Source organism: Necator americanus, chromosome IV (assembly GCF_031761385.1).
Source record: "Necator americanus strain Aroian chromosome IV, whole genome shotgun sequence".
NCBI lineage: Eukaryota > Metazoa > Nematoda > Chromadorea > Rhabditida > Ancylostomatidae > Necator > Necator americanus.
Window position 1 is genome coordinate 37,720,124 of NC_087374.1, and position 13,371 is coordinate 37,733,494.

Sequence of the window (13,371 nt, forward strand, 5' to 3'; positions counted from 1 at the left end):
AAAAAAAACTTGACATCTCTTCTAGAAGAAAAAAGAACTGATTTAGCACCACTATCAATCACAGTCCGTAATTGCAGAAAATATCCAGCTTCGAACGCTGAATGCTCTGAAGCTACTCATTCTTGCAACGACTTTGTAAATAGTCGAACTACTACCTTTGAATTTTCCACGAAACTCCTGTCTTATTCAATATTAAGTCCGCAAATGCACAAAAATTCCTCTTTCGCGTCAATGTCTTCTACTGCTGGAACGACTAATTAATTAATTAATTAATTAATTTTAACTCGTTTATAACTAACTTTATTTTAACTCGTAATCCAAATTAATTCCCCTGCATTTTTCAAAAAATAGACGTCAGTATGATTAGTGACAGGTCAAATCCAAAGTTCTATCCGAATTCTTCCGGATTATCATAAAAGGAAGTCTGCGATTGCACCAATGGGGCCAATACTTCAGCGCTAAGATTTTCAGCTTATACTGTCTAGTCATTCCAGTTATAAAATCCACCATAGTAGTCCAGAAATTCGTGAACAGCTCCATACATCACCGTTGCTAACCCACCCTACCCCCCTGCCGTGCAATTACAATTACCTCTCGACCTGCATGAGGCGAAAACAGCTCATAAAGTGACCCGTGATAAATCACCATGCCGCGGTAGTCGTATAAAAAACCCTACCTACCCTCACTCACTCACTGAGTTACGGCCAGTAAATCAACATCTAATAAACTTAGCCGAAAACCATCAACTACGTTCACTAATCGATAATCATACCTGATATTGTGCCTCGCTTGATAATTCACATTCGCTCCCTTATCAATGAGAAGCTGAGCGACATTTTCATTTCCGTAGTGAGCCGCGATATGCAAAGGTGTGAATCCGGACTTTGACGTGACGTCAGCGTTGTGTTCATTCTGCAAATGCACCAATTACCATTAATGCATAATTCATAGTAGCATGGTTGCTATTGAATGCACCTAATATGACGGATATAGTGTTAAGTCGGTCAGGGTATGTATGAATGTGTGCATGAATTAGGCAATGTAATATCCATTGAAGGGATATAATAGGATTACGGTAGTACACGTGAAATCTACCTGTAACAGTAGTGTAGCCGCTCGGATATCGTCCTTTTTGGCGGCGATATGAAGGGCTGGGAGTCGAACTTTTCCACGGGCATCGTTCTCCAGCAGTACTGCCACAACCCGATCGTGACCTTGTTGGAGTGCTACTGCCAATGGAGTGAAGCCATCCTGAGAAGAAAAAAAGTCATCCTGAGAAGAAAAAAAAAACCATCCTGAGAAGAAAAAGAAACAGATTTATCGGAAAATTGCGAGAAAATGAATGGAATCACGAAATCGCTATTAAAACTAGCATCACTCGTGGTATTACGTGTGCAGCCGCAAAAGTAGGGAAAATCAGGATACTGTTGAGATTGTGGACAAAAACATGGAGATAATTTCTTCATCTTTACGCGATATCGCAGATTTCTGGCGAATTTTTGTGTTTGTGGTTTTTTTTGTTTTGTTTTCTCAGGACAATATGCAATATAGTTCCGGTGCAAATAAGCTCACCGGTATCGTAGTCCGCAACTACACCACTGACTAAAAATCCTGGGAAATCCCTGAATCAATCTCACATCTGGTTTTATTCCATGTTTAAATAATACCTTCTTATACATCTATGGAATAATTTTTCTTTAGTAGAAAAAAAAAAAACAAATCCCTTGAAAATTTCTCCCAGGGACCGAAAAGTCTTCCCATTCACTAAATTGCTTGTTCTTATAGACCTTGAAAGTTCTCTAATGCATAGCAGAGCCAATATTAATCGAAATGGGAGGTAATTTCGTAGGTCTGCAATTACAAAAACGGCGACTACGTTATTTATTTTTGTCAAATGCCTGCAAACATCTATCGCATTCCCATCGTTTTCGAACAACAATCAACAAGCACTGGACTGCAACCCGCACATCTCATTTAAAAATTTGATATATCGGGAAATTCTTGGTTAACGTGGGTACGTTCAATGAAAATCGCTTATTTTCAATGTTGAAAATTTTTTCTTTGTAACAAGTATTAAAGGTGCCTAAAGTTGTTGCAAATCGCTTAGTTTTTCCAGATAATGGCTGGAAAATAAGGGGAACGCAGTACAGTTGGAGCAAAAATGGGATTTTCTCTACATAGTTGAAGAATTTCTTCGTACTTTCCTTTTTTCATGTTTTTCTGTGACAATTGTGAATATTCTGACTGGTCGACGACGTGAAATAAACCGTTAGTTCGGAATTTAATCTTCCTTGAATCGCTGAAAAACGCAATAAACCTCTTCAGCAACGTTTTCGCTAACAGCAAAGAACGTTTTATAGTTACTATCGGATGCAATTAATGTTTCCGCAAACCCTTTGAATATCTGTAAGTACATTTCCTCCGAAAGAAAAACGTCTACAAAACCCTACAGTTGATAAGTCTGCAAAAAAAATTTGAAAATATGTCAAATTCAAACATCTAAACATTTTTTTCCTACAATAAGAACTTAAGGGTTAGCTTCTTGGGCGATTTGAATAACATCGACTTCTAGAAAATCCCGTTCGAACATTCAAACACTCGACTAGGATATTCGAACGATTTGAATAGAAGTTCACTCGAATATTCGAAAACTATACAATTCGTTCAATATTTTAGTAGGAACATTTTATAAGTTAAGTCATCTTCATAACGCTCATTGTAGATGCTAATCGATACGCATCTGGTTCACTACACACAGTATGGGGCTGCTCGGTTTTTACAATTTGTTTAACGTTGCTGTCGTGGTTCGCAAGGTCATTACGTCCTACAGCGATCGCTGTACAAGTCTATGTATGCAATTAATCAGTTGCGGTCCCGAAGTGTAGCAGAATGACCGCAGATCGCCGCAATCACATAACTTTGGTGCAGTGAAAATTTTGCAGAGCATCCGGAATTGTCGAATGGTGTTTTTCTCCAGGATTATTCACTAGTTCTAACAACATTTCATCACCAATTTAAAATTGAAATGTAGTGGGATGAGTGTAATCTATCTCAAAAGTACGTTCGGGAAAAATTCCGGAATATCCACGTTTCAAATAAAAATTCGGCTGCAGAAAAATTCTGTGTTATTTTCTAAAGTACAAATTTCACAAAAAAAAGGTATTTTAGCAATTTAACTCAAATTTCATGTCGATAAAAACTGTTAGATATAGACAAATAAGACAATTTTTCATGGAAATTTCTTCGGATTCTCAAAATCCATGACCGAAAGGTCTTCACTATTCCCAAAATCCATGGCCGAAAGGTCTTCACAATTCCCCAAATCCACGAAAAAAAAAATCATTGTTCGTAGAATTTAACAAGAGGTTTCGTCAACATTCCACAAATGCTAGCAAGGATATGTATGCAGTCCCAAGAGGGTTCCGAAAAAAAAAATTGGTCACGTTGCAAAAATAGACAAATGTCTACGTATCTCCGATTAGTATAGTCTTTTCATAACATTCTCGTGATGTTTCATTTTAAAAAAGAAGGAATATGGATAAAAGCGTTTTCTTTTCATCTTTCTATAATATTACATGGACCAGAACAAAAAAAAAATGGAACGAAAGAAGTTCACAACAGAAAAAATAGAACTAACCTCAGTGGATAGAGCTTGATTGGCGCCGTGTGATAACAGGAATCTAACTACATCCTCGTGATTCTCCTGAGCGGCCATATATAACGGCGTGAACCCGTTGAGCGATTGAACGTTGACGTTTGCTCCATTTTCAACAAGTATAGTTACTATTAATGATTGACCAGCTAGTGAAGCTATATGCAGGGCTGTGTTTCCTTTCTGAAACGAAACAGATTAGGTGAAATCCAGAAAACAGACTCTTTTTGAAAGAAATTCCCAAAATTTCCCGGAAATTCAAGGAATTCACACCGTTAGGACAACTGTTAGGATACGAGCTTTCTACGCTACATAAAATATTTCTTCAAAGCATCATTCGAAATTTCAGGCGAGAAAAAAAAACAGAAGAATCTGGTCTCGCTCTTTTTTCGTCGACACCCTTCCGGGGCCGTATCTGCACATTTGAAAAGAACATCAAAATAAGATGAATTCGAGGATTCTACGACTCAATTTCCAGTTTTAGAACCACAACAATTCAACCCAGAGGATGACAAGAGAGATTGAATTTTGACGAGGATTTATGCTTTCTTCTCATATGTCCGTATTTACGACACACACACAATTTTTCTCGTTTTTTCGACGCATTTTTTTTCATAGAAATAGAAACCATAGAAATAAGAACAACCAAAAAAAGGCAGAGCCCTTGGAATCGACGAACCTTAGTAGCCGAGTCGACGTGCGCGCCTCTTTTGAGAAGTTCGCGTACGACCTCGCTATGACCCTCTTTAGATGCTAAATGCAATGCGTTCAGTCCATTTGCATTACATGTATTGATGTCGGTCCCGCCGCGCAACAGTTCCAACACCTTGTCAAGATTTCCGGCCCGAGCAGCACGTAGGAAACTGGCACTAGCGCTACCCTCGGCCTGCTGAAAATGGAGAGAAAATTACTACTTCGTACTGTGAAGAAGTAACTTTTGGAAAAAAAAATACGTTATTTTTTCTGCAAGTGCTGACGAACAGTTAATTTCATCAAATCATCTTCGTCAAAAGAATCAAAATCTCTCTTTCCTTCGTCTCATTTTTTCTTTTTCCAGAGAAATGGACTTCGAAAAATCGTTCGTGTGGAAGAAAAGCGGTGTACAACAATAAAATAATATACTGTGATATATAAAACTTGCATTCGTCGAGTTCTTGGATCTTTTGGAGCGTTAAGGATTAATATTATTCTATGCTGAATCCGTGAAAGAATAGGAAATAACCGCAATAGCTAATAAACAAACGAAAAAGACTTATAATGTGATGTTTTATGCTGTAGGAATGCATAGTTTATATTGCTAGGTGGATTGCATTGCATAATTTTATATCCTAGTTTCGTTCCCTGCTAAGGTTTGCTGGGAAATCCCTAATGCTCCGCAAGCTTACTCGAATTGCCAAGAGGAGAAGGGAATGCGAGTGCAAAATTTCCGGTAACCATTTCCTCAAATAAAACCAAACGAAAAAGCGCAAAAGAAAACAGGAGTAGATGGTCTCGTCAAGAGTTCCTGCTTTTTGTGCAGAGGAATGCGATTCCGATAGGTGGTGAAGTTCAAGTTTGAAATAAACAGTTTAAAAAAGAAATAAATTCTGAAAAAAAAGTGTTGTGGAAAATAATAGGAAATACATGTAAATTTGAAACAAACTGGATAAACGTAAACATAATAACGTGAACGTAAACAAACCCGGTTGTTGAGGTCGGGAGGTGGGTCGCCCTCGCCGGCCATGATGGCGTCAGTGGCGTGGTGGTATCCTGGAACAAGAGACACCGAGCTCAGCTCAGAGCTATATGTGTGCAGCAGACTCTCTCTCAGCAGCAGCACAACTCGCTTAGAGATCGATTCCTCTACGTGTCTAACCACCAACGAGCCTCATTCGCCTCATATTATACTCGAGTTCACGACGGATACTCTGCCGTCTGTACACACACTCACATACACACTCGCCTGCCGCAGTCGGCGCCTCCTCGTCGCACGAATCGGCGCGCTGCCAAATGGAACTCGGGCCACGCCCATTCGTCGTCGTATTAAACGGAGACCCCGAGCCGGCTTCGAGACGAAATATATATGTTTTATAAATTACTTTTAAAATATATAGAAGCTCGTTTTAGCTCGTGTACACGTAAAGGAACCGCACGGTACGAACGAATGAACGAATGAATGATCGAGCGAACGAAAAAAAGAACACGAATACGACCACACAACGACGCAATAGAGAAAAAAAATAACAAAGTAAAAAGGCAATCATTTTTAATGCCCGTGAAAATAACGAGAACAGCAGCTATTACTCGCCTGCCTACCAGTTTACAATACGCGAAGAAATTGTTCTATGATCAGAGACGACGATAGGGGTGAAATTGGAAAACGAAAACGACACGATCACGATCGGAGTGTGGTGGGGCGGCGCGTGTGCGCCAAAGCGCCAACGACGAAATGTGTATGGCATCACAGGTGTTCAAATGTGATCGAATAAGAGTATATGAAGCGAAGAGAGCGTAGAGAAAATGCTGGTGCTGATATATTGGATTCTGATCAAACATGGGATGGAAAGTCAGGAATGATGAGCAGAGAGGGACAGAGACAGGTGAAAAAAAACGGTAGCAAACGTTTCGACATAATGGATTAGTCATGAGATTTTCAAGAATCAAACGGGAATGGACTGCATGGAAGATGTATATGGTCCAGATAAGAAGCGAGTCCTGCGAAGAACCTTACGCCGAAAATTCGGGAGAAATAACACGCTTGGGAATTACTGCTCGGCTGGAAAAGTCAGTCCAGCCAGCGAGCGACCGTTGTCTTTTAGACCACTTAACGACAAGATGTTTACCTAACGCAATTCCCAGTGCACTGCACAGTCAGAGAAAGATGGAAAAAAAAACAGAAGAAACATCACCATCGACAAGTAGCAGCGTTTCCAAGAATTCATCAATGTCCTCGCTAACTTAGTGTGTTTAGAAATCAACCCCTAGAACAAACATTACTCTCATCCACTCACGTAGTGTTAGTGAATCAATTAGGTACGAAAGTGCTAACACTTCAGAGAAGAAAAAAAACCACATTCCACTCGAAAAGATACGGTAGTTTACAGTATCACTAGTGGAAAAAGATGCGAATTAATCATGCATTACAGCCATATACCTGTCACATTTCTGGAATATGAGGAAAAACGAAGAAATTAGTTCAAAAGGGGTTGAGTAATGCCAGTATCGAACCGCGTAAGTGCAATGGTGTTCATTGCTCACGATTGATCGAGGGCAAGGATAGATCAGATCATATGAACTATTTCAATTTCCGCTTTGAAGTCCCGAAAATGTTGGCGAGAAAATTTCAGAAAAAAAAGGTCAGGACACTGTGATCGAGTGGAGATCCACATTAATTAGATTTTATATTTTATTTTAGATTAGAATATTATCAGCTAGGTCATAAAAGCAGTTCTAAGCGAAAAAAAAAACAATACTGTCGTATAGAAGGTATTGAAAATGAAAATATAAATGTAGTTGAATAATATAAGGAACAAAACAACAAATAAGCGGAAAAAATTCAATCGAAGAATAAAAAAAACACCTAAGAAGTATTCGAATGATTTTGGCTTTATAATCAAATATTTCAGTTATTTTTCTCGTAATTTTTAACATCTTCAGCGATGTAAAATTTCACAAAAGTACGGTGATTGCGAAAAATAATGGATATTTTTCTCTAATCAATAAATAAATCTGCGAAAAATAATACATATTTTCCTCGAATCAACACGACAATCTCTTCAAAATCACTTCAACTCGGTAGAGAAACGTCGAACAAACCGATAAACCTTCTCTGATTGTATGAATTTGTGCACAAGAAAAAATAAAGGAAAAACAATTAATTTAATGCTAGAACTACGTTTTTCATACAATTATAATATTTACTTCAGTGTAATTCCCCCTTCCCGAGTAATTACTCTTTCCATTGGCGTATATTTAATTATGTTGATGGGCTGCAAAGGTCCCATATAGACATATGAAATTGAAAACCCAGAATAGAAAATCCCCCGCAAAACCCCCTTCCCGCCCTGTGCTTTACCGACAAAAATGACGTTATTTGTCTCCTAGAAGGTGTCAAGTGCATTACAATTATGAGATCACGCCATGTTGGTGTGAAAAACGCGACGTGATTGACGCGTCAGTGGTGTGGGACACGCAATTTTACGGGGGGCGGGGGCGAACAGGGATGAAAATGAAACGTTAAGCGTCGGCGGCGGCGGCTGGCTGGCGCTACACCAAGGTCACCCGGTCGCACCTATCACCGCCTGGCCTGGCAGCAGCAGCAACAGTAGCAGCAGTAGCAGCAGATGACAGAATCGGTGGTGACGTCGACGACGGCGTCGTCGCCCTTCTATCGCAAACGAACGATTCGATATCGATAAATTCTGTTGCTGTTTCTTTTTTTTGGTGCCAGATGGCCGCAGTTGTCAATACAGTTGCAGCAAAATTTTAGCGCCTCATAAATAATCCTAATAAAAAGTAGTAAAAGTAGTAATACCCTCAGTTATCCCCACCTATTACTCTACCAAAGCTGCTGCTATTACAATGTGAAAAAAAAACCAGCAAGACGAAAGGAAACTCTTGCAGGAGGAGGAGGAGGAGGACGAAAGTAGAAACAACCAGTGACAGAACGAGATATTCTAGCCCAGGCAACTAAGTGCACAGACAAAAGAAATGGCGAACGTAATTACTTGAGTTACGAGCTACCGTTGTCCCTAGAGGTCGGAGACCCAGTGGAAGAAAAAAAAATCCTGCAGAAAATTACGGGCTAGCAAGTACCACTCCACTTCAAAGGACAAACTAGTTACGTAAGATCCAAGAAATAGGACAAGCACGGAATTCCAAAGGAATTGGGGCGCATTTTTCTGCCTAAGTGTTACTTTTGGCCAAGTCCATATCTAATTAGAAAATTTTAAAAAAGATTCAGAATCAGATATTTTGCAGCGAAATCGATAAATTTGCAAGCGTGAGCAATTTTTCTTCCGCTTATTACTCTGGAAAATTTTCGAACGACTGGAGACCCTGTTCCAGCAACTAATCGCTCTAAAATAAGTCATAAAAATTTCTAACCTATTCAAATTTTTAAAATTCTTAAAGCGCCTTAAAGCAGCTTAGCACATCCCACAGTATAACAAAACATTTTCCACCCATTAATAAAAGTAGTAAAAATAAGAATGGAAAAGCTATATGTTGAGGGGAGTGGGGGGAAAGGTAAGGGATGACCCATGACCCTCTTCTGACCCTTCATATTATGCATATGACATTTGGACTGTGACATCCATGACATTGTGCTAATAATCCGAAGTCAATTACAGAGCGCCCACGAAATCCCCCATCTAACCATGTCTACGTGTAATTTTTTTTTCCTAACCATTGAAGATAGCAGAAAAATGAGAATATTTTCAAGATCCGACGAGAATTGAACGATGTAAGCACAAAACGTTGTGGCTTGTGATACGTTGTTGAATATTCATGAGCTCGGTCGACACTGCGGACTCATGGCTTCTTTCGAAAACGCGTCGAAGTTCGGCAGGCGAGAGCAGTAAGGCAAGCGATAACAAGTACTATTTTTCTACGAGAAGAAAAATCTACGCGAAAGGGATTATTTACAAATCGCTTCATCGCTTTTCGCAATTGCTCACGCTCACACAGGGGATACAGCCACAACGTAAACACACACATATATACCGTGGCAACATAAGCAATAATAACGCTAGCAGTTCGGCATGGTAGCTGTTTCTGTCCGTTCCCCCCGAGGAATAAGGTATTTGAAGAAAATAAGCTCCAAAAAAACCCTGATCACAACATTTTCTGAGGCACTTCAAGAAAAGAAGTCGCAAAAAAAGTGACTAAAACATTTTCTACTCAAAATTTCTATCTCTCCTACATCTTTTATCATTTTATTATTTTTATCTTTCACAGCATTTTTATCTGGATATCAGTTCAATTAATGTATACCAATTTTTACGCGATTCATATACAACTTTTTTTTTCTTTTTCATTTAGTATCACTTTTCCTCCTAGGTTTCTTCTAGGACAGGGAAGTTCAGCACAAGCACACGCACTGCAGCTATTTCCAGATATTTTCTTGGAATTTCCATGGATTATCTACTGTATATAAGCAACTTTCAAAGTTAATAAGTATCATTTATGTTAACTTGTACAATAAGAACTTCATTTTTTATTTGGGTATTGTTCCCTCGGTCCTTTTTCTTTCGAAAAGCCATTTTGGGTTTTCTCACAACTACAAGGGTAGGATTGGCTGACTCTGGCCAATTTTTCCAGAAGTTAGAGTTTTCCACAAAAAAAAATCACAAGAAGGAAGAACTTCAGAGCTATGTGATGATTTTTTGGGACACGATGAACTGTATTTATTCATACTTTATATACTGTACTCACAGAATACTCAGAATTTCCTTTAAAAAAATTGCATGAGTTTTTTTTAAACCAATTCTTTTGGCACATCTACTACATAGCCTGTTCTAGTTGGCGGTTTTTGCGAGGTTATGCTATAATTATGGGCTAGCGGTAAACAAAATGAGCTTAAACACAGATAAAGAGTTGACTGAGGGAACAAAGGACTTCTCGGATGAATGTCTGACGAGGGGCGAAACCAAATGCACACAGGCACACGGTAAAAATCCTTATTTCCACTCTGAGGGTCCTTAGTCCATAAATTCACTTCGAAACATATGATAACAAATCCATTTACCTTTTAAATGCGTCAAGTACATTCACTTTCGGCGTTGCTTTGAAAATTCAGTTCTTTTTTCAGTACGTAGGAATGTAATCGTCCCACACTTGCTTTTTTTCTACAGAATTTTCCTATCAACCCTACTTTTTACATTCATTATCCGTTAAATGAGCGCGTGGCGAAAGGGGAAGTGGAGAATTAATGGGGAAGATTTTGCGGCTGTTATCACAAATATCTAACGTAACTGCACATTTTTGTAATTGTTTCTCATAACTGTAGAAGTGATAATTCCTGATAATAACGTTTAATCTTAAAAAAAACAAATACCTGATAAAATATTCCTGATAAATGTATCGGCAAGGGTTTAACGATAAATACACAATGAAGAAATTATCACTAACTTGCCTAACGTCACAAAGATAAGTACTTCTCCGTTGTTTTTTAATGGTCATGTGATTAAGTTAAAAGGAAAAGTGTAATTTGAAATTTCCCTTACCTCCTTTACATAATTAAAAACAAACAAAAACCTAATTGGAAATTTGATTCCAGAAATACCAGAATTTTTTTCGATTAGGATCTTTCCTTGCAGAAAACAAACTCTTATTCGTGATGAACGAATGCCATTACGGGATTTCTAGGAAAATTTCTCAGAAATTTGATTATTTTCCACTAAACATAGCATAGTTTCATACACATACGTAATTTTTTGGTAGAAAACAAATACAACTTTTCCGAATGTGAATTTTCCTGTGGAGTGATTTGTTTATAGTGCAAAACGTTGTGTAAATAAACAAGGAAATAAACAATAATAAATACCAATTAGTAGAGTAAAGTCTAGAATTAATTAAATGAATTACAAGTGTAATATGTATTACAGCTCTAAAATAACATTATTTTTCTTTCGCTCTAATTTCTATAAAATTCAAAATATTTTTGTCAAATAATAAGACTGAATTTTGTAGACTACATATGTATTTCTGAGAAAACTGTTAGTTCACTACAAGTTATCCGTATATTTTATGTTCAAGCGTTGTAGTCAATTTATGACTTTAAAAAGGACTGACAGAGTACAGAAATGCAGAAATACCATGGAAATTGCTAGTTGACAGGAATTGCTAGTCAGGAAGACCAGAATAGTGAATACTTCATGATCAGAAGCAGCTTAAGCCTCGCAGAAACCCGCTTTTAAATGATTGGCGCCACTTCAGAGGCGTACCGAAAAACCTGGAAAGTTACTCGAGAGAGGAGCGTTTTTTTTCTTTCTTTCGCCTCTTTAAAATGACTTTCGAGAGAAAGCCAGCTGCAACTTGGCGAGAACGTACAAAGCCGCCAGCATAAAACGGTAAGAAACCCCGGATGAGGAGATGACACAATGTCAATAAATTTTAAGACGACCTACACTCACACACCACACACCACACACACACTCACATTGTTTGAACAGAGAGAAACGTCGGCGCGCAACGCATGTGCTCGTTGCGTTGCTGCAGCGTTGCATAACAAAAAAGCGCATGTGTAAATAATGTGAGAATGAAGGCCAGAGTTGAGTGGAGTGGAGGATAGGATGTGAGCAGGAGGAAAATAGCTAGCAGCTATTCGAAATGAAGGGGCTTAAACGGGGGGCTCAACGCGCCGTCGGCGTAGCGAGATGACAGCACAGGATGAGCAGGTGGTCAGAGGTCACCAACCAACCGCAACCTACCGAAACCGACACCACTGCCGCCGCCGCCACCACCACCGGCACCGCAGTCGCCGCCATCGTCGTCAACGTCACTACGGCAGATTACGACCGAAGATAGCGGCAAGAGGACGCCCGAACTGACCATGTGCACAATTAACGACACCGCTCGTGCGCCAGCACGGAGTTGATCAGTCCGTTTCTTTTTCTCTCGTGGCATCCAGCGAATACAATCTGCTAGCCGAAACAGCGAGAAAGAATTAATTAACTTGGCACATTTTTCGTTTCATGCATTCCATTATTTGGTCGGAAAAATCCCAAAAAGTGGAACCGTAGCCGGATTGTTAAAGGTTCGCTTAGCTTCCCTGCAATTTTATAATTCTTCTGCAAAAAAGAAAACCTGCAAGATGGAACAGGCTGGGTGGGACTACACCGAATTAAGGATCGACAGCACTATGGAGCTTCCCGCCTTCTAAGTTCTCAAGGATTAGCCCGTTGGGGCAGTGAGCAATGAGGGGGAATACTTGACCTCTCGTGAGGAAAGAATCTACCGTGTGGACCTGCTATAATCACAAACTGGAGCAGATCCAAGAACTGAGAAGTGAAAGAACAGATGATCGAATGTGAGGCGCTTCCAATTCCAAACCGTGGGTGGTGGAGAAATAAAAAAAAATTGCTCGAATCAATCAATACCTATCGCTAGGTAGACAAGGATTGGAAGAAAATCCATGCAATCCTCCAGCAGGTACATGAAAATTGAACCGGCAAGTAATTTCTTACTATCCCTCGTGAGAAGTGCTTAAATCCAACTACATACTGTATACTGTCAGAGTACTGTAAGTAACACATGTGCTGTTCTGAGTAATTGTACAAAACTTGTGTACACTTACAGTAACTTCGTGACAGCTGCCATTTTCACTCTGGACTCGGTTAGAATAGTTTTATTTGCAATTATTCAAGTGATGTTGCAGTTGCAAACCTGTTCGAATGTTGATCGTTCCCGAAAAAAAATCAAAATTCATGATAAATTTACTGTAATAGCCACACAGCGATGAAGTCGAAGTATTTTTTTTCCTCAAAAAAATATTCTCAAAAATCGACAAATAGGAGCTGGAAGATGTAACGAATTTAAATATCGATTGGTACAGCAGCTTTAGAGAATCGCAGCCGCATTACGATCGTTTGCGTCTTATGTTATTGCAAGGTTTATGGATGCATTAAGTAGGTTAAGGCGCACAAAACTTTCTGGTTCTTAAACAATGCCAATAACTTGGCCCGAAGGGATAATATCCGAAACAACTGTCATGCGACGTGAGGCAAGAAATTGGCTCA

The 13,371-nt window shown here is 39.1% G+C and overlaps 1 protein-coding gene across 3 annotated transcripts in view; it reads right to left on the reverse strand.

Moving 5' to 3' along the window:
* The window catches only part of RB195_003934 (uncharacterized protein), a gene marked incomplete at both ends in the record, with an annotated part of 31,490 nt that extends 19,231 nt beyond the window's left edge, over positions 1 to 12,259 (reverse strand). For all 3 annotated transcript variants that reach the window (XM_064201814.1, XM_064201816.1, XM_064201815.1), the window contains 6 exons: positions 773 to 912; positions 1,096 to 1,251; positions 3,638 to 3,835; positions 4,332 to 4,541; positions 5,334 to 5,401; positions 12,064 to 12,259. In XM_064201814.1, the coding sequence (XP_064057695.1) occupies positions 773 to 912; positions 1,096 to 1,251; positions 3,638 to 3,835; positions 4,332 to 4,541; positions 5,334 to 5,401; positions 12,064 to 12,259 (968 nt within the window). The remainder of the gene's footprint in view (positions 1 to 772; positions 913 to 1,095; positions 1,252 to 3,637; positions 3,836 to 4,331; positions 4,542 to 5,333; positions 5,402 to 12,063) is intronic.
* Between the last annotated feature and the right edge of the window lie 1,112 nt (positions 12,260 to 13,371).